The sequence below is a fragment of the Poromitra crassiceps genome (assembly GCF_964638095.1).
Source record: "Poromitra crassiceps genome assembly, chromosome: 4".
Lineage (NCBI taxonomy): Eukaryota > Metazoa > Chordata > Actinopteri > Beryciformes > Melamphaidae > Poromitra > Poromitra crassiceps.
This window is the reverse complement of record NC_139626.1, coordinates 24,472,544-24,494,760: the sequence shown is the minus strand read 5'-3', so window position 1 is coordinate 24,494,760 and position 22,217 is coordinate 24,472,544. Positions and strand designations below refer to the sequence as shown.

At 44.9% G+C, this 22,217-nt stretch overlaps 1 protein-coding gene across 1 annotated transcript in view; it reads left to right on the top strand.

Moving 5' to 3' along the window:
* Positions 1-22,217, top strand: part of LOC310776003 (integrin alpha-M-like) — a 74,936-nt gene that overhangs the window by 37,393 nt on the left and 15,326 nt on the right. Inside the window, exons 9-15 of the mRNA XM_083636141.1 lie at positions 3,646-3,796; positions 5,788-5,861; positions 6,151-6,274; positions 21,164-21,321; positions 21,447-21,599; positions 21,697-21,903; positions 22,025-22,158. Of these exons, the coding sequence (XP_083492267.1) occupies positions 3,646-3,796; positions 5,788-5,861; positions 6,151-6,274; positions 21,164-21,321; positions 21,447-21,599; positions 21,697-21,903; positions 22,025-22,158 (1,001 nt within the window). The remainder of the gene's footprint in view (positions 1-3,645; positions 3,797-5,787; positions 5,862-6,150; positions 6,275-21,163; positions 21,322-21,446; positions 21,600-21,696; positions 21,904-22,024; positions 22,159-22,217) is intronic.

Sequence of the window (22,217 nt, the reverse complement as noted above, 5' to 3'; positions counted from 1 at the left end):
GGGAGTGATCCAGGCTAGAGACAGGCAACAACAGTTAGCAGAAAGGAGAGGAACCAGCAGAGTGATGGAATTAACAATTAAATGGCTCAGCTATCAGCGCAAACAATGGACACGTTTCAGCCTGCAGCAGGCAGCCGTCAGCCATCAGTTGTTAACAAGCTGTTAACGAGCGTAGTATGCACCTTATGAGATGAGACTGAGTCATCAGTGAGACTGGACGTCCAGCCGCTTTCACTCACAGTTCACAGTTGATAAACTCAAACTCCGATAATGTTAGACAGGCTGTTATAAGATGTTACTGAAATAAATCGCAAAAGCCATCTAGCTATTCTTTCTACCAACTAATTAACCATGCCACGTGTGCTAACGTTACATAACCATCGCACAGGCTTTCTCTGAACTGAGCAGGTGGCCAGGTGTTGCATGGCACGCTGATCAGTCCGTCCATTCCGGTAACGTTACAACACTGCAAATAGCTTTTATTTATAATTATCAGCTATCGGGTATAGTGTGCTCAGTAGTCAGTACACTGCACAAAATAAGAAAAAAAAGTACACTGCAAAAAATAAAAACAAAAAAGTACACTGCAATTCTTTTTTAATTTTTTTTAGACCCCGTTTCGACCAATCGATTGGTCGGAGCTGTGGTCGATTTCTGGTCAACCAGGATAATCACCAAGTTTACAGAATGATATGTGGTCAGAACAAAAGACTGTAAAACCTTAGGAGATAAATAGCTCACATTGTAACATCGACAACATTAGCCATGTTTCCATTTAAAATGCGAATTAGGTGCGTTTCCATCAGGTTTCCATTAAATGGGTCGAAGCGCAAATAAACAATGCACGTTCTGGCAAAACCACGCCCTGTGCTCGCCTACGCAGCAGTCAAGCGCTGGAATTGTCCAGGCGCCAATGAGGTCTCGTCACTCAATAGGAAATAAGGCTTGATGACTGAACTTCTCTAAAATTCCCAAGGAAGAAAAACGATGAACACCTGAATATTTGTCATGGGCAAACTGGAGGAGTGCAGAAATGCCCGTTGGATGAGCCGTGGGTGGCGGCAGTACAAATCAATTGGCAACTTTGATGATATTTCATCTGCGCATTGAAGCCGTGGTCTCACCCCTGTGCGTAATTGCGCCAGCTCACCTGATCCAGCCGCTTAATCTCTGTTACAGCCAGTGCTCGACAGTGCGATAATTTTGATCACATTTGCTACTAAAAATAGAACAGTGCAAATTGTAAAACGCAATAAGGGGCACGTGTGCGAATACAGAATTCAACCGTTCAATTAATTTTTAATGTCACACTCAGTTTCAATGTTGTTGCAGTGTGTAGTGTGTGTAGTGAAGGCAGCACTGCGCAGAACCAATGGTGTCCGTTGACAAAAGCATGTGATCGACTCGTCACCAGAAGGACCCTGGCTCGGCTCAGTCAGTCAGTCGGCTGGCTGACGAAAGACTGACAGCCAGAAAAGTGTCTACTCTGTAATGATACGCGTTAGCCAGTTACTGGCTGGCAAGACAAGAGTCACATAAACAGATGGGATTAAAATGTGTCAGGCAATGGATTTGTACACAGGAGACAAAGCTACCGCTGCAGCAGACGATAGTTATGGCTAGCGCCTAGCGTTAGCTGGCTTGTATGAATGACATCGCTAGTTATTTAGCAGCTAATGTTTGTGTTAGCAACGCAAGCGTTAGCATGCCACTCGCTAACGTCTTCAAAAAGCTATCTGATAATGTTACACAGCTATGGTTTTCAACAGTATCTAACGTTACTACTAGACTGGTCAGTGATTTTGACTGGATGCAGTCTGCATCACGGCCAAATTCCACTGAGTCCGTGTTCGGTCCGTCTGCGCTGCGGTACGGCTTCGGAGCCGATACGTTTCCACTCTAATCAATGTGTCAACTCCTACCTACTCCGCTGCGTTGCGTGTCTACTCCGTCCCAGCTCCGACGATCCGGAGCTCTCCGAAGCAGATACGCAAGGCTTCTATTTTTCACAGATGTCGGAGCAAAGCCGCAGCAAGTTGGGCGGAGCCAGGCATGGAGTCAACAGGTCTAGAGGTGCTTACAGCATTCAAGATCAAGCCAGAGGACAAACATGTATGAGGAAAAGTTCATAATTGAAGTGGAAAACCACAAAATATATGACACGACACATCCTTTTTACAAGGACAACACCAAGCAAGTCCACCCCTCCTCTGCTTCTCCAGTTGGGAACAATGATCTTCTGCCTGTTTGTTCTTGTATTTATCCCACATACAAATTGTCTCGCGCGAATGCGGGCTATTTCACCGCGAGAACTTGTCGGTCTCGTCACTCCAGCTGTCTGGCGGAGCGGGGCCGTGACGTGCTCTGCACGCAGCCAGTGAGTGTTGGCGGAGCACAGAGCACGGAGCAAAACCGTAGCATAACCGCAACGCAACGCAAATGCAACCAGTGGAATCCCGGCGTCATGCAGGGCAAAACACACCAACACACCAACGACCAATGGTATAATAAGGATAAACAATTTTAAACAACCAACAAGCATAGAAGAATTATAATAAGCTGTAAATACAAATGGAAAGCCATTAAAAAAAAAAAAAAAAAAAAAAAAGTGGATAGTATGGACACATTGTTAGGCAAACATGACTACATAAAGGTTTATTATAATTGAATTAGAACAATAGCCAATGCGCTGTATTGAGCCCTTCTGGTAGGAAATGCATGTTGCATCATGATCATATTTTGAATTGAATTAAACTTAATTGTAACGTATCAGAGATTAATAGAATCATATCGAATACATGCTATATATTGTTCTGTATCAAATTGTAATTGTGCTCCTAAAATTCTTTATGTGCTCCTAACTTTTTCAACTCAGTAGCACATGTGCTCCTTGGGAAAATGGTAAGCGTCGAGCCCTGGTTACAGCCCCCGATTCGTATGCCACAAGCGAGAATATGAACTTGTATATTGCTACAATTAACTCATTAACAGTGTGTAACAGAATACATTCAGTGGGCAACAGAATAGCCTACATTCTGACTGTGTGTTTATGGAATGCATCTACCAGCGGCCACAACGCCATAACGACAACTGGGCCAAGTTAGAGAAAACGTGTTAAACCAGTATACGGGACTATCTGGAGAAAACAAAACAAATTAAAAATCTGAGCTGGCGATGTTGTTTTGTTGTGGAATGCAGTGCATGGAGACCTGCACACAAATTATGCATCATAATTTAATATTTTATTTCATGGCCAGATGTGGCCTTTCTTATCTTATATAGTGCAAGTTGAGCTTATGTGCTTTTGTCCCATGCGTGATGCACTCGCGCTGCCTATATGATTTATATTGACATGTCAGTTTTTTTGAAAAATGTGTTTCCATTTCAGATTATGCGCATTAACTCTTTTTCGCATTAGTCTAAATCCACCTCAAGCGAGCGTAAAACTTTTTTGCGAATCAGAGGATTTCCCCCCCAGAATTTGGGCGTTTCCATTACCTTTTTTGATGTGCATATTCAAAATGCGAATAAAAACAGTCAAATGGAAACCCAGCTAGTGACCTGCCCTCTATGATATCATTAAACAGATCAACTCTGTCACACAGTGCAGTATAACTCTGAAACACCTTTTCTTAATATCTCTAGGTGGGGAACGCATTTACGTCTGACACAGCAAGAAAAGAATTGGACACCATTGGATCCTCTCCAAAACCAGAGCATGTGTTTAGAGTGGACAACTTTGAAGCACTTAAAAAACTGAAGGACAGCTTGCAGGACAGACTCTTTTCTATTGAAGGTATAGTTCCCACAATAGTTACTTAGATTAACTTACTTAATCATTAACATTACATTCTCAGCTGAATTGAGATGTTCGAGTTCCAAAAATGTAATTATTTCATGCGGCTAATTGGGGAGTTTCATTTCAAATTAATTCTCCAGAATGTAATTATAGATTAATGAAGAGGAAAATATGAGCAAGACTCAAGTACTTATACTTACCACCTTTTTACTCAAAGAAATAATAATCAATGGCTAATTACTTCATAAGTACAATCAAATTTTGAGCAAATGTACATACTACAGTTTTATTTTTATTTTTATAGAACATACAAACAAGACAAACAGGCTCAGACACAGGGGAAACAAGGCCAGGTGGAAACCTGGCATAGGGCCGGTGCATGGTAGCCTATTGCCTATTACTTATCCTACTGCATAGGCTAAAATACCCGCTAACGTTCACGTAGCATATTAATTAATTAATCGTTCGGGGAATAGCTTATTTTACGCTGTAACGTTATGGACTGCTAACGTTCACGTAGCATATTAATTAATCGTTCGGGCAATTGGTTATTATACGCTATTATACGCTGTAACGTTATGGAGATTTCATTTAAATTACTGCCTGTCTATTGTGTTATGTTATACAACTGCTACGGACTCCACTCGCCAGCACCCCCCTCCCCCCAGCTCTTTCTAAACAAAGACTCCTCATGTCTCCACTCGGCGAGTGCATATAGTGGAGACATACCTAGCAACAATGAGATGATAGCCTATTACTTAGCCTACTGCATAGGCTAAAGTACCTGCTAACGTTCACGTAGCATATTCATTACCCTTACTGTGGCATGTCAAGCTGCAGCGTCCTCCGTGTAACGAGCAAAAAAGTATTGTGGAGCTGCAGCGTCCTCCGTGTAACGAGCTAGCCACAGTATACCTGGGCCGTTTCTCAATACCAAGAATGCATTTTTGTTCTTGTGTTCTTGGGGAGAACGTTCTTGCTAGTCGTTCTTGGAAGAATTAACTTGCTAGGTCACAAGCACACATGACGCTGTTGGCAGTTTGAGACGATGCGTTCTTGATGGTATTGCGCAATACCAGCGCAGAGGCCGCCTGCAGTACTACACAAATAAAAAGCTCAGCTGATGTAGATGCAGCCAATTGTGCTCTGGAACTTTTTGCCATTTTTCGCCATAAATGTTCGTAAAGTGGCACTTATTGAAACCTACTACCCTGCTTGTAGGCATCAAAAGTCATCAGAAATTAATTTAGTGATGAAATAAAACTTTAAATTGTAAAAAACTTTCCGGAGCTTATGGCGTCTTCTCTGCTGCGTTCTGCCTCTGCTTATGCCGAAATGCATGCTGGGAGTGTGGAAAGACATTTAGAACCTGAATCCGTGCTCAAATCTGGGCGACAGAGTCGAATGTAGGGGCCCTGCTGTACATGCACACCGGCCCCAAAAATAAAATAAAATAATACATCATTGACATTCATTGTTACAACTTGGTGCTATCAGCCGCACAAAGTGCTTATGTGTTTGCAAAAGACAATGCACATAAGATCCCACACAAGGGGTCCACAAGACACCGACCCTAACCTCAGTCACTTAACATTCTTAACCTCGTTAAAGTAGGCCAAAAACGGGTCCCAGATAGTTGAGAACCTCTTGAGCGAGTTGGTTCTCAGGGACCTGAGTCTCTCCATCTGTATGACAGAGATCATGTCCATCAGCCACATTTGAAAAGAAGGTGAAGAGGAGGACTTCCATTCCTTCAGAATAAGTATTTTAGCAACAGTTGTCCCCAGTGTCAGAGATTGTTGCACAGCTGTTGGGAAGTTCAGAGAGGACTCCGAGCATATACTATCGTATTTGAATGTAAGCATTTACATAAATTGTTTCATGAAGTCTGTCACTGTATGGAAATCAAGTGAAATGCATGGCTCGTTATGGACACAGAATGTTACATTAAGAAATCATTACTGTCTCCATTCATTTTGCTATCACAGGATCTCAATCTAGTGGCGACTCGCTGAAAATGGAAATGGCTCAGGAGGGATTCAGTGCAGTTTATGAGCCTGAGGTAATCAACACGCGCGCACACGCACACACACACACACACACACACGTGCATGCTCGCACGCACGCTCATGCCTCACTTTGCTGCTGAAAAAGAGACCAATAATACAGAATGTAATAATACAGAATGTAACTGTATTTCTCTGTATATATTTACTTCTTTACTAATGTGGATAATGTGGATTTTATTCGTGACAAACACACTTGTACTTCATCATAAATTTGTTTAGAATTTTATGGACATATGGAACGAAATGGATCAGGATTGTTCAATAAAGATTGTGTCTACTTAGGGGGGGATTCAGATGGCTACTGTTGGTGCCTTCGAATGGAGGGGGGGCTACCAGGTATACTCCAGTGAAGGCCAGATGACCTCCACCCATGGGGCTAATTATATGGAGCCCGACAGTTATCTAGGTAAGAACATTAATACCAAACTATGAATTGAATAGACAACTGTGAATTGTGATATGCTGTATGCACTGCCCCTCTGCAATCCCGTCCCCTTTCCCTGGAAAAGGCAACATGAAACACTTGGATGGTGCAAGAGCTTTGGAGAAGGAATGAGATAGAAATATTGTTAGGACAAGGCGATATGGATCAAAAAGCATCTCTGTGCGAGGAGAGAGAGAGAGAGAAAGAAAGAGGGGGGGATCGAGAGAGAGAGGGATAAAGTTATTTATTTATTTATTCATGTACCGTAAATTCCGCACTATAAGCCGCACCGGAGTATAAGCCGCAGCAGCAAAATTGCCTGTTTGTTACATATATAAGCCGCACCGGACTATAAGCCGCAGGTGTTTTAATGTTTTTTTTTTTTTTTTTTTTTTTTTTTTGTATTTTAATGTTTAACACGTTGAGTGCCATAGCCGAGATATCTCGTCTTACATAATCCAACGCTTGAGTGCCAGAGCCGAGATATCTCGTCTTACATAAACATTTTTTTTTTTTGACGGTGGGACATCAATCAACAACTTTTACGTCTTCTATATCACTATTGGAGCAAGAGAATGTGTATAATCTATTTTACCGACCACTAAGTGGCGACAGTTCTCTCCAGACAGAGACAGAGACAAAGCCACAGCCACGGGACCCGTGGACCAAAAGCAGCCGCCTCCCGCGGAAATGGCTTGGCGATTTTACAGTCAGAAACGAACGAGCCTCATTCTCATACTGTAGGCGGGGACGCTTCGCGCTGCTGCGGTGGGGGGTTCCAGAAATGGACTGGGTGAGCAGCATAAAGCCTAGAGTCGCACGGGGGTTCATCGGGGCTCTCAAACCCAAGAGACAGTGAGACCTATCCACACTCGCTGCCAGGGAGAGTCGCTGCTCAAACTCCCAGCAGCAGAGCACTGCGCAGCACAGACGGAGGGAGGAGTTTGGAGACACACACACACTCTCTAGAGAGAGAGAGAGAGAGAGAGAGAGAGAGAGAGAGAGAGAGAGAGAGAGAGAGAGAGAGAGAGAGAGAGAGAGAGAGAGAGAGAGAGAGAGAGAGAGAGAGAGAGAGAGAGAGAGAGAGAGAGAGAGAGCGCACAGAGTGGGAGACAAGGGCACCCATAATCACAGGCACGTGAGGTGGTTCTAAAAATCCATTTATCTCCAAACTCTCTGAAAATCTCTGAAACCATGCTGTACTCAACGGCTAATATCTACATAACTACTAACTCTGCAAACTAACTCTTTTAGACAGAGAAAGCACACATTCTATTAGTTATTTTTAGATGATTGGTGTTCACGAATTCTTAACAGAAAATAATCCTCGGCTCTTGTAAAATGAGCCAGAATCCTCAAAAAAAAACCTGGCACAACTTACCTACAGGATTGAAAAAATGGCTGGCACTCAATGTGTTAATTACCATATGTAAGGGTTCATGCACAGAGGGCATTGTCGGGAAAGAGATGGCTGTTTGAGGAAGCTCCCATTTATTAACATTTCAACAAAACAACATAACACAACACCACCTGTGTTTTTTTTTACAGTGCACACAGTGTCCGCGGTGTGGTGAAAAGAGGGCAAGAGAGGAAATTAAAACAGAAGTGGATTTATAGTTTTTTTTTTTTGAAAAAATCCATAGATAAGCCGCACCGTTATATAAGCCGCAGGGCCAAAAAACGGGGAAAAAGCCGCGGCTTATAGTCCGAAATTTACGGTATGTATATTATTTAGGCTATCTATCTGGAATTTGGAGATAGAAGATCAAAGACCCTCGCAACTTCTGCTATTACTATCACAGAGATTTCAGAGGATTACGCATTTGAGTTTCTGCTCTAAGCTGTCTAGTGTGCTGTACTGATCTGTTTTACTCTACTCTACTCTGCTGGTATAATTGGTAAGTTTAGTTTGACTTTTAGTAGCTTTACTGTATTTTAAAAGAAAAGTGTCTTGTGGGCTCTGATAATCAGCTGACTGGTATCAGGTGACCTCTTTCAACGACCCTCTGATTGCTGTGAGGAGAGGAGTCACTGTAGTTTAAAAGTGCTCCACCTGGCTTGCTTATCAGAACACATTTGAGTTTCTGCTCTAAGCTGTCTAGTGTGCTGTACTGATCTGTTTTACTCTACTCTACTCTGCTGGTATAATTGGTAAGTTTAGTTAGACTTTTAGTAGCTTTACTGTATTTTAAAAGAAAAGTATCTTGTGGGCTCTGATAATCAGCTGACTGGTATCAGGTGACCTCTTTCAACGACCCTCTGATTGCTGTGAGGAGAGGAGTCACTGTAGTTTAAAAGTGCTCCACCTGGCTTGCTTATCAGAACACATTTGAGTTTCTGCTCTAAGCTGTCTAGTGTGCTGTACTGATCTGTTTTACTCTACTCTACTCTGCTGGTATAATTGGTAAGTTTAGTTTGACTTTTAGTAGCTTTACTGTATTTTAAAAGAAAAGTGTCTTGTGGGCTCTGATAATCAGCTGACTGGTATCAGGTGACCTCTTTCAACGACCCTCTGATTGCTGTGAGGAGAGGAGTCACTGTAGTTTAAAAGTGCTCCACCTGGCTTGCTTATCAGAACACATTTTTTCAACGACCCTCTGATTGCTACACCTGGCGTAGGCGGAGCTCTGAGCCCCTGCTGAACGAGTATTTCTTAGCATAGTCAGTCTAAAGTGGCAGCTGTAAAGTAGCACAAAGCCTCTGGCACGAAGACTTGGCACAAAGACAAGGGAGTCTTTCTGCGGGAGTCTATCGAGGGGAGGCCAGATAATAGGGTTTTTACTACCTCTCTTATTCTAACTACTCATCTACCTAACTATGTGTTTTCTCCCCATCCCTGTTGTAACATCAGCCCACAGATGCCGTCGACACGGAAGCTTCAGGTGTAGTAACCCCGGTAATCTTTCCTACCCTAAGCGCGCAAATAGTCCTTTTACTATTGCCGGAGGTCTCTGGAACTGTCAGTGCTGTTAAAAAAACTGAGACCATCTCGGCTCATGCTCTATCTCAAACTCTCCACTTCCTAGCTCTCACAGAGACCTGGATCATTCCTGAAAACACTGCTACTCCTGCAGCTCTCTCTGCTGCACACCCCCAGAGCCTCTGGCCGTGGCGGAGGCACTGGTATCCTCATCTCTCCCAAATGGACCTACACTGTCACCTCTCTCTCTCATCTGTCTATCTCATCTTTTGAGTCCCATGCAGTTGCCGTATCTCTACCCATCAAACTCAACATTGTGGTAATCTACCGCCCGCCTGGTCTGCTTGGTGACTTTCTGGACGAGCTGGACACCCTCCTCTCCGTCTTTCCTGAGGATGGTACTCCACTCATCCTTCTGGGAGACTTCAACATCCAGCCAGTAACCTTACAATCTCTGCCTTTCCTTAACTTCTTCTCATCCTTTGACCTTTACCTCTCTCAATCTCCTCCTACTCACAAAGCAGGGAATGTGCTTGACCTGGTCTTCACCAGATCCTGCTCCACCTCTAATCTCACTGTGACTCCTCTTCCTGTATCCGACCACCACTTTATCACCTTCTCCCTTCCCATCCCCCTCCCCTCCTCCCACCCATCAACCCCTCACTCTACCACCACCCGACGCAACCTAAAATCTCTCTCACCCGACTCCCTCTCTTCTACCGTCCTCTCCCTGCTTCCCCCTGCCGAGCAATTTGCTCTCCTGTCCACTGACGAGGCTTCCACCACTCTTCTCTCCTCTCTCTCCTCCGCTCTTGATTCTCTTTGCCCACTCACCACTAAGCCTGCCCGATCTTCTCCCCCTTCTCCTTGGCTGACTGAATCAATGCGAACTTATCGAACTGAGCTTCGGGCAGCTGAGAGAAAATGGAGAAAATCACATCTCCCTGAAGATCTCTCTTCCTACCACCTTATCCACTCCAACTTCACTGATGCTGTCTCCAAAGCAAAAACCTCCTTCTTCATCTCTGAAATCCAGTCCTCTGCATCCAATCCCAGTAAACTGTTCTCCACCTTCTCCACGCTCCTCAACCCTCCCTCCCCTCCCCCTCCCTCCTCCCTCTCTGCTGATGATTTTGTAATCTTCTTTACTAAAAAGGTGGATGACATCAGCTCCTCCTTCCATCCTCCAGGCACCCTCACTAACACTCCCGACTCCAATCCTGGATCCCTGTCCCTGGATTTCCTTCCTTCTCTCCCCTCTCTCCTGATGAAGTGCTTAAACTCATCAGCTCGAACCGAGCCACTTACTGCCCCCTCGATCCTATCCCTTCCTCTCTCCTCCAAACCATCTCACCTAACATATCTCCCTTCCTCACTACCTTCATTAACTCCTCTCTGTCCTCTGGTCTTGTTCCACCTGCTCTAAAGACTGCAAGAGTCAAGCCTCTGCTTAAAGGACGGCTTTACCGTGGGGAATATGAATATATATCAATCTCACGCCCCTAAGGTTTTAGAATCCGTTGAAATATTTTGAAATTGGAGCTTCACTGCCTGACCTATCAGGCATCTCTCACATTTTTAGGGAAGCCGGATGACGCGTTACGCGTCACCCGGCTTCCCTCCCCGCTTGCGGAACTCGAGCGCCTATGAACTACAAGTCTTGTGAGCCATGGTCCCGCCTCTAGAGGTCCTCCACGCCCCTTCAGAGCTCTCGACGAAAAGCAAAAGGCAGCCATCTTGTTCACCCGCTTAGCATACTGTAGCTAGGTTAGCTTTCCATAGCTCCTTGCCAAGAGACCATATCTCTGGAACGGAAGCACCAAAAGACACGGGACTGGCGGCATTGGAAAGCTCGTCAAATTTTACATCTAGTAGTAGGTGAGTTGAAGTAACGAAATCAACGCTGAGCAATGTACCCATTTTTACACATTTTTACAGAAAATAGTTACAACATCAGATGCGCGTAACTCCTACGAAAATGCCTTAAAATGCATGAAAAAAATTTTATGAAGACATCTCCCGACATATATACTACCGTTTACATTTGGTGCAATTTGGAGGCAATTTTATTTTCGATTTATTTCTTCTTCTTTGTATCTTTTATTGTCGAAGCCTTCTTCTTCTTCTTCTTCTTTGAGTTTTATGGCGGTTGGCAAACATATGTGCATTACCGCCACCTACTGGAGTTTGATATCAGCCAAATGCCTGAGGGGTGGGCATGAAAATGAAGGCCACGCGAGCCCAGTGCATTGTGGGAAATGTAGTATTTCGGGTCCCCGCACCCGCCCCTCCCCTCCACCACCCCCCCCCCCCCTCCACACAGAGTGGATTTCTGGTGATATCTCTGGCGGGAAACAACCAATTTCAAAAATTTCAACGGATTCGAAAACCTTAGGGGCGTGAGATTTAATATATATTCATATTCCCCACGGTAAAGCCGGCCTTTAAGAAACCCTCCCTTGACCCTACTGCTATTCACAACTACAGACCTGTCTCTCTTCTCTCATTCCTTTCCAAAACCCTCGAACGAGCAGCGTCCGAACAACTTTCTCTCTATCTCTCCCAAAATGACCTCCTGGACCCTCTGCAGTCCGGTTTCAAGGCCTCTCACTCCACTGAGACAGCTCTTCTTGCTGTCACAGAGGCCCTTCACACTGCTAAGGCCTCATCCCTCTCCTCTGTTCTTGTCCTCCTTGACCTGTCTGCTGCCTTCGATACAGTCAACCACCAAATCCTTCTTTCCACTCTGTCTGACCTCGGCATTTCAGGTTCTGCACTCTCCTGGTTTGCTTCCTACCTCTCGAACCGCTCATACCAGGTCTCATGGAGAGGGTCCCTCTCCAGATCCTGTCCTCTTACCACCGGTGTGTCCCAGGGCTCAGTCCTGGGCCCCTTACTTTTCCTTCTCTATATCAGATCTCTTGCTTATGTGATCTCTTCTCATGGCTTTTCTTATCACTGCTATGCTGATGACACCCAGCTTTTCCTTTCCTTCCCCGCCTCCGACACTCAAATCGAGGCTCGCATCTCTGCATGCCTCAAAGACATTGGCGACTGGATGTCTGCCCACCACCTCAAGCTCAACCTTGGTAAGACAGAGCTACTCTTCCTCCCAGGAAAAGACTGCCCTCTCGCAGATCTCTCCATCTCCATTGACAACACCACTGTACTTCCCTCCCAAACAGCTAAGAACCTTGGGGTGATCCTTGACAACCAGCTGTCTTGCTCTGCCAACATAGCTGCTACAGCACGCTCCTGTAGGTTCTCTCTACAACATCCGCAAAATCCGTCCCTTTCTCACAAGAGAAGCGACTCAACTCCTGATCCAGTCTCTTGTCTCCTCCCGCCTGGACTACTGCAACGTGCTCCTGGCCGGCCTACCTGCCACCGACATCCGACCGCTTCAGCTCATTCAGAACGCTGCAGCCCGTCTGGTATTCAACCAACCCAAATTCTCTCACGTCACTCCCCTCTTCCAGGCGCTTCCCATCTCAGCCCGCATCGAATTCAAGACACTGGTACTGGCCTACAGGGCAGTACACCAGTCAGCTCCCCTGTACCTGCAATCCATGGTCAGGTTCCAAACCTCTCAGCGCTCCCTTCGCTCCTCCACCAGTGCAGGTCGCCTCGCCCCTCCTTCGCTACGGGGGCTCAAAAGTCTCTCATCCCGATCTCGACTCTTCTCGTGACTGTCCCTGGCACCTCAATGGTGGAACGAGCTTCCACCTTCGGTCAGGACAGCTGAATCACTGCCGATCTTTCGGAAAAGACTAAAGACACACCTTTTCAGGCTCCATCTGGGCCCTTCTTGATCTAACTTCGTTCTCTCTCTTTCCTTATTAAAAAATAAAATAAAATAAAATAAATAACCTAAACTTGTACCACTGTTCCTTCAGAAGTTGTAGTTGTCATAGACTGTGCTCCATAGTTGATTGCTCTATTGCTGACAAAAAATGTGTTATTGTAAGTCGCTTTGGATAAAAGCGTCTGCCAAATGACGTAATGTAATGTAATGTAATGTAATGTGGATTACGCATATGAACTGTCCTGTCATGAATAAAATATTAATAAATAATTTAACTCATTGAGTGCCAGTCACTTTTGGAGAACGGACGCTCCCAGTGCCAGAGTTTCAGAGCGTTTTCAGTGATTTCTCGAGGCCCACAGAATATTGTGTGATATTACTATGTAAACACTGAACACGCACAAAGAACGAGGAGACTCTCTTCCATCATCAGCAAAAAAAAGTTTATTGATATCATTTTCCGTTCTTTAGTTATCAGCCGGAGAAGATAGGTGGATTTCAGCAAAAACACACGTTTCAATTTAGAAGCTGAGATAGTCAGCCTTTTGTGAAATGAAGCATTTTCAAGCACATTCACTGACTCTGAAGCTAATATTTTCTGATGTGACACCTCAAAAATAATTTCCTTCAATAAAACAGTGAAAACGGTTTTTCAAAAAGGAATTTTGTTTGGCCAAATAATATTTTTTAGCTGCAACCAGCAGCGCTGCCCCCTGCGTGCGCAGACCCTACACCTTCTTGCTGGTCTTGATTTACTGCTGGTGGGCATCAGATATTCTAGCTTGTTTGCCTGTCTCTGTCCATCGAGCCTGCTGTCTGGGTCTGTGTTTACTGTCAATGGTTGTATGCTGCCCTGCGTGCCCCACCCCCCTCCTCCTCCTCCATGGGAGTGTCTCTGGTGGCTCTGCTGCGTTTGCTGTGCGTTTGCTCTGCACTGAAAAGTGTGCTGCACCCCGCTTTTTCACAGCGTGTCGCCGGCTCCCAGCTGAGAATAATGTAACTTTTCAGAAAGACGCTGGTGTCGGCAACTAAATCATATGGAGGGGCTATCGCAGCGGAGACGGAGGGGCTCAATTGTGGCAGCAGATTGACTGCTGTTCACAGGCACAGCTAACGTTATGCTTCATGCATATCGATGCATACCGATGCCGTTTCCGTTTCCATAACGACTTCTTCTCTGTTTTTTACTCAACTTTCTCTAATCTGGAGAGCACTGTCGCCACCTAATGGATCGGTAAAATAGGTTACACATTCAACATGCCCCAAAATTTTACAGGAGATGGATCTGGCTTTGATCCACGTCCCACCGTCAAAAAACGCAATTGACGACTTTAGTCGTCATTGGCACTCTACGTTACTATCCGAATTGACGACTATAGTCGTCATTGGCACTCAATGAGTTAATAGCCTACGGACATTGCGAGGAAGACAGACATGCAATCAGTCTGATTGTCTGAATATTATCACAAAGAAGGCTGGCTCTGATTACCACGACTCGTTTTCATATATTTAATGGAGACCAGAGATAATTAGTTGGTCGAGTTCAAACTGCTGATGTGATGAGCCCCCGAAAAGACGCGCACTATTAAAGTTGTGTCGGATCACATTCTCACCACAAACGAACCCAGACAGACAGAGAACAGAAAGCTCCGCTCTAGAAATGCCTGGGGAAATGTATTTTGTGGATGCTACGGTTTGGATCGACAGCTTCTCGACAACCTTGGCCAATGGCCATGTGGAGCTATGCTACTGAAGAAGACGTAATTAAACTAGTGCCCCGCTAGCAATAGCCTATCTGCCCACCGCTCCAGTCTGTCCAGTCCACTCGCTCAGATACAGGCACACTGAGGCACACAGGCAGCCAAGAGCTACTGAAAACTACTGAAAGAAGGCAGGGAGGATTTCATCTGAGAAGCACTCTGATAGGCTATTACTCAATGTGTAACCAATCAGATAGCGCTGTGGGCGGGACATTACTTCAGCAGCACAGAACTGACACAGAGGCTGCTGGAGCTGCATCAGAGCCAAAGTAGCGCATTTTTTAATTAATTTATTATATCGGCAAACGGCCAATGAAAATGCCGATACAGATAATCGCAAAATGCTCAATATCGACCTCAATAATCGGCCATGCCGATAATCGGTCGATCCCTACAATATATCTCTTTTCTACAAAGTGGGCTAAATGTTCAGATGTAAATCAAAACAACATGTGACATCATGTCACATGCATTTCATTAAAACAAGACTGTGATCAAAATAAAATTAGATTTTTGATAAATAATTATTGGTAATGTGGCTATAATAACTACGTGGGTAAAGGCAAATAATAGAACGGCTGGAATAGTCTGATGAGTTCTGAAAAATACAACACTTACTGTATGCCATATATCACGATATTACGATATCCAAAATCTAATAGAGGGTATGCACACCCACTGGAACACGCCCCCTCAATCGGGAATGAGTGTCAAAATGAGTGTCAAGTTCCTCCCTGAGCAGCAGGTGTCAGTTATCTAGGCTGATTACTGCATTCAAGCTCAGTCTTGCTGTGACTCAGTGGGCGTGACCCCACAGTGACTTCTGCCTCTGTGACATCACATGCATACCCTCTATATGATATCTAGTCTCATTACCAAAATTATGAGTTCGATACCGATACCTGCCTAAGTATCTCGATACCGATACTCAAACGATACCACGGCAAAAACCTAAAACATCAGGAAAAATTCTGGAATGTAATAATAATAATATGTTAAATTTTTCAGTTTGATATCATTGTCATTTTAAGTCTAATTGACTACATTTTAAATTTGACTAATAGAAAAGGAGAAATGTGCTCAGTAGAGTGCAGAACTCTGCCAAGGTGTATTTCATTTTGTGTTCAGTCTACTTTAGTGCACATCAACTGTAGTGTGCTCAGTGCTGTATGTGGGCTAATCATCCTGGGCTTGAGCTTCATCAACATTAACACGTTCACTGCCAACGACGTGTAAACACGTTTTCAGAATCCAGCTGTTGACTGCCAGCGACGTGTAAACACGTTTTCAGAATCGATTTTTTTTTTTTGACGGTGGGACGTTGATCTAACCCTTTTACGTCTCTTATATAAGTATTGGACGTGTACAACGTGTACAACCCATTCCACCGACCCACTAAGTGGCGACAAGGAAGTAGGAAGGCAAGCAAAAAGCAGTGTGATCCATTTCCATTCTCATGAAAATGGATTGGCGGAGGCGCTTTCGTTTCCGCGCTGATTGCTGGCGGTGCGGGATTGCAAACGTGCATGGTGGATTGCGGATGGAGCACACTTTGAGGCACGCAGCGTAAATATGACCAGAGTCGCAGGGGCTTCATCGGAGCTCTCGGCCAGGGCTCCGGGAGGCGGGCGAGTCCAGCCGGGCTTCCTCGGGGAGCGGCCACGCAGACAGGCACAGCCAGGCACAGCCGCACAGCGGCAGCGGGGCAGTGAGACTGGTGACACGCTTGTGGTGCAGCAGGCTATTTTGCAAATTGGAAACAGCCATAAAAGGCTTTTAGAATGGGATTTTCAACCCATTCTTTTTTGTTTCTTTTTCGCTCTAATTTAGAGTAATTTAATTTCTATTCAGAAATTTATTTGAGAGGTCGAGAGTATGAGAAAGTGCATTTGCACAGGTAGGAAAGTGCTTGTGACACGGCGCTGCAGCCAAGAAGAACGCCCACGGAGGGAGGAGTTGAGCAGAGGGGAGTTTCCTGCTGTTATGGAGGAAATTACTGTTCAAAACTATTGTTTAGGTCTTACTGATGCCAAAAATGAATGGTTAAAGTGATCGAATTTCACAAAAAGCCGTTTATCTCTGAATATTTTTTCTGACGCTAAAACCATGCTGTATTCAATTGCTAATGCTTACATAACTACTAACTCTACAAACTAACTCTTTTAGACAGAGAAAGTACACATTCTATTAGTACTTTTGAGATATTGTATGTTCACAAACTCCAAGCAGAAAAGAATCCTCGGCTCTTGTAAAATGAGCCAGAATCCTCAAAAAACGGCTTGGCAGAAGCTACCTACAGCAAAAAAAAACGGCTGGCAGTCAATGTGTTAAGTGCCAGATTTACAGTTCAGGTCATTTATGTTTATTATTTGCATGCACAATAAATAGGCTATTGAAATACAGTGGTTTATTGTGTGGTGTAATTTTTCATACATGTAGGTGTGTTTTTGACAATTAATTACTATAACATTATAGTTGTATTATTGTAAATATTACTATGGGGGACATTAGATTGCTGCATGCCATGTAAGGGCTTTATTGACACTCTATGGCCTTGATTTAATTATTTAGTACATATTTGAGTCAGGGCCATGGTGTTATTGGGGCCTTTGGATTGAGTTTATGATCTCTTTGATAGTTACGTTATATACACCGTCGTGACTACCACCTGTGCTCATAGCCTACTACTAGGCAGCACAGATGCATTGCCTTAATTGCCTCGTCAAAACTCAGATGGTGAAACAAGTTCATTTGTCACACAATAAATCACACTCGTTTCACTTAACACGTTCACTGCCAATGACGAGTTGAGTCGTCAAAAAAAATCCAACAGTTGACTGCCAATGACGAGTTGAGTCGTCAAAAAAAAAAAAAAAAAAAATTGACGGTGGGACGTGGATCAACGCCCCCCACGTCTCCTATAAAAATATTGGAGCCACCGAACGTGTACAACCCATTCCACCGACCCACTAAGTGGCGACAGTGCTCTCCAGACTAGAAAAAGCAGAGCCAAAACTGCAGGGGAACGCGCGAGGAAACCATTCTCTCATACTGTAAAATGGATTGGCGAAAACGCTTTCGCTTTCGCGCATTATCGCACTGGGAGCTGGCGGTGGGGGATTGCAAATTTGCATAATAGATTATGCGTGCAACACACTTTGAAACACCCGCAGAAAGCCCACAATCACACGCAGCTTCATTGCAGCTGAGCTCAACCGAAAACCCAGAAACGAACGAGCCTCATTCTCATACTGTAGGCGAAAACGGTTTCACGCTGGTGCACACGGGCGCACAACGGTGGGGGGTTCCAAAAATAGACTGGGTGGAAAACACACTTTGAAACACGCAGCATAAAGCCTAGAATCGCACAAAGCTTCATCAAAGCTCTCAAACCCAAGAAACGAGTGAGCCCCATCCAGACTTGCCGACGAGGGGGGCGCCAGGGAGGGAGGCTGCTCACTGCTCAGACAGGCAGTAGAAACTCGCTTGTGACAAACGCTGCTGAAAGCCACCAGACACGCCCACGGAGGGAGGAGTTTGAAGGAGAGGGCGTTCAGAACTATATTGTTTAGATGTCTGATCTCTCACTGATGCCAAAAATAAATGGTTAAAGTGACTGTTCTGCCTGTTTGATTGAATTTCACAAAACTGCGATTATCTCAGCTTTCAGTCTCAGACGCTGAAACCATGCTGTACTCAACGGCTAATATCTACATAACTACTAACTCTACAAACTAACTCTTTTAGACAGAGAAAGCACACATTCTATTAGTACTTTTGTGAACTTTGTGTTCACAAAGTCCAAGCAGAAAATAATCCTCGCCTCTTGTAAAATGAGCCAGAATCCTCAAAAAAACCCTCTGGCAGAAGCTACCTACAGTAAAAAAAAACGGCTGGCAGTGAATGTGTTAAGAGGGTATGTATGTCATATCCTTCACATTCGCTTACCAGTCTTTGAACTGAAATCGTTGAAGAAGTTGGGATCCCTGTCGGCGAGAAATAGCCTGGTTCGATGTTTATCCGTTCACCTGCGTCGTGTTGAAGCACTTTTTACAGACTGGCTTAGTTTGATGTGTCCAGGGGCTTGCCTTCGCTGTCGGCAACGTAAGCAAAATACTTCCATATTTCGCTTCGTGCATCTGCTTTCTCTACAAGCTTTGGACTGCTTGTACTCAGTCAGAAGAAGCCACAGCCATTTTCGCTCTGTCACTCTGTCAGGGGGAGGCTGCAGAGAGAGGAGTGAAATTTGAGCCGTGACAGAGAGAGAGAGGGGAGGGGGCGGTACCATTGTAGTACCGGTATACCATGCATCCCTAGTCTCATATCACAATATCAATAGTATCGATATATTGCCAAGAGCCTTTTGCAGGAGCTGGATCACACCACGGTGTGCGGATCTTTTGTTTTTCCTTCACTTCAGCCCTAAATATTGCCTTGTGTTTCAGGTCCTTAGCTGGGCTGTATGGTGGCACAGCAGCAATTGCTCAGTAGCAATCTCATTTGCTGTTTGATTTTTTTTTTGACCTAGTCCCCGATTAGTCTCGATCATTAGAGACTAATTTTCCCCTTTTCACCTAGCTAATTACCTCCCTTCACTGAACTTATGAACACTTAAAGACTCAATTTTCTATTTCTTTTTTGGACTCTTCCTTTTTACATTTTCAACTTTCTTCCCTGAACTTATGAACATTTAAAGACAAAATTGTCTTATTCATTTTTTGGACTTTTATTTACATTTTCAACTTTCTGTTCTTTTGTACATTTTATTTCTATATCTGAAACTCTTGTCAAATGTTTAGCCCGGCATCATCTCGGCCTATCCCGGAGGGGGGTCCCCAGCTGGGCTCCATATAGTTGGGCCCCTACAGTACATCGGCCCTCACAAGGTTCCTCCTCAGCCAGTCACTGAGGCAATCCATGGGGTGGAAAGGTTTCCTTGTGCGCACTGGGGGTGGAGGGGGGTGGAGGTGTGTCCCGGCCTGGCCTTCTCTCTCATGCCTTATGTGTGTGTGGGCGGGGGCCGGGGTGGGGGGCATCGGTGCTCTCCATCACTGGTCAAGGGATGCCGGTAGGTTAGAATAGCTTAGGTTAGGCGTTAGATTAGCTGGCTGTAGACCTGTTATAATCTTTAGGCTCAAATCAGACTAGAGTAGAATAGGACAGGGCAGACTAGGCTGTAGATTAGCTACGTTCCCTGTGTTCTAGTTAGTTCCGGTTAATGGCTATAGTAGTCAGATTGTCTGAACTGCTGCTCACTTGGCCTGGCCACTCTGCTGCTAGTTCCAGTGTGCCGTTGCTACCTGGGGCTGGGTGATAAATGTCAATTAATTTCTTGCTTATTCATTGGCTCTTTTTGCCTGATAAGTAAATACATAATCTGACTGCTAAATTTTACTGTCCCCTGTGACTATTACCATATCGCCTAGCCACAGTATATTCATATTATTTGTTTTGCTCTTCTCTTCCCCCCTTCCCCTGCTCCCTCCCCACCTCCTCCCTTTCCCTGCTCTCTCCTCCCCCACATTCCCTGCTCCCCACCTCCTCTTTCCCTTCTCCCTCCTCCCCCACATCCCCCTCTCCCTCCCCACCTCCTCCCTTTCCCTGCTCTCTCCTCCCCCACTTTCCCTGTCCCCTCCCCACCTCCTCCCTTGCCCTGCTCTCTCCTCCCCCACATCACCCTGCTCTCCCTCCCTTGCTCCCCCTCCTCCCTCTTCCTGCTCTCTCCTCTTTCCCCCTTCCCCTGCTCCTTCCCCACCTCCTCCCATTCCCTGCTCTCTCCTCCCCCACATTTCCCATTCCCTTCCCACCTCCTCCTTTTCCCTGCTCTCTAGACATATTTTATTTGAAGTCCTCTTGAGACATGCTTATGAATTAGGGCTATACAAATAAACTTGATTTGACTTGACTTGTTTTCTCCCAATTGTACTTGGCCAATTCCCCCCGTTGTACTAGTACTAGTACATGTACAATCGCCAGCGGCTTCTTTTCACCTGACAGCGAGGAGTTTCACCGGCAGGACGTAGCGTGTGGGAGGATCACACTATACCTGCCAGTTCCCCAACCCTCAAAAAGGCACCCCGACCGACCAGAGGAGGTGCTAGTGCAGCTACGAGGACACATAACCCCACCGGCTTCCCACCCAGACACGGCCAAATGTGTCTGTGGGAACATCTGATCAAGTCCGAAGTACCACTGCTGGGAATTTAACCCGGGTCTCCGTGGTGGTAGGCGAGTGCTTTTGCCTCTACACTACCGACAAGTCCCCTCATTCACTGTTTGCTGAACATAAAAAAAAAATCTCCAGGAAACTTCTTGCAATGCAAGATATGTACCAGAATTACAAATCCAAATACATCCTGGCCCTCATCTGTGCTCTTTTATCCTAGGTTACTCCATGGCAATTGCCAAAACACAGAATGGCATTATAACAATTGCAGGCGCACCAAGATGCAATCACAGCGGGATAGTAATGGCACTCTCAACAACTACTACTAGACAAATGATTGACCCCTCTCAAAGGCCTAACCAAATGATTGACTCCCAGGTTTGTGCTCAAACAATTGGATTGATGTTCTTTGAAAAAGCAGAAAAAGATGCTCTTGAATGTAAACATTCACTTTTTTTTCCTTCTTTGTATTGGTTTATATGGATGATTTATGACTTATACAGTTTCAGATTGGTGCATATTTTGGGGCCGAGGTTTGTGCCATGGATGTGGATGGTGACCCTAACCAGTACACTGACGTAATCCTCATATCTGCTCCTATGTTCATGGACACAGATAGAGAGGGAAGGGTTTACATCTGCAGCCTAACTGTTTCGGTAAATGGTGGTTTTATTTTGGGCCTTTAAATCCATGTCCATTTGCTATTGGGCGTGACGATTAAAACATTAATTCTCATCTTTTTTCCCACACCAGAAACTTGACTGTCACTTCGAAGCTCCACTAATATTGAAAGGGGATGCAGTTGGAAAAGGACGGTTTGGGTCGTCTCTTGCCCCACTGCCTGACCTTAACAGTGATGGATTCAATGATTTGGCTGTTGGGGCACCTTTGGAGAATGATGGTCAAGGAAGCATTTATATATTCAATGGTGGAAGAGGAACAATCGACCCTACATCACAGGTGTGTGAGAATCAAAGCTACAGCAGCTACGAAACTGAAGCTATTTTCATAGCTATGAAAATACAAGCCAGAGATTGCAATTTGATCACGTAAATGAGAACATTCTCCTCCATTTGCATAGAGAATTGCTGGCTCTGAAGTCCAGTCAGGACTGCAGTTCTTTGGCCTGTCGATCAGTCAGTCTTCTTTGGATCTTAGCGGAGACGGGCTTCCTGATTTGGCAGTGGGCTCAAAGGGCACAGTGCTCTTACTCAGGTAACTGTGTTATTGTTGTACTCCCTATATAATGTGTATTGTATTTTCACTTTGTATGA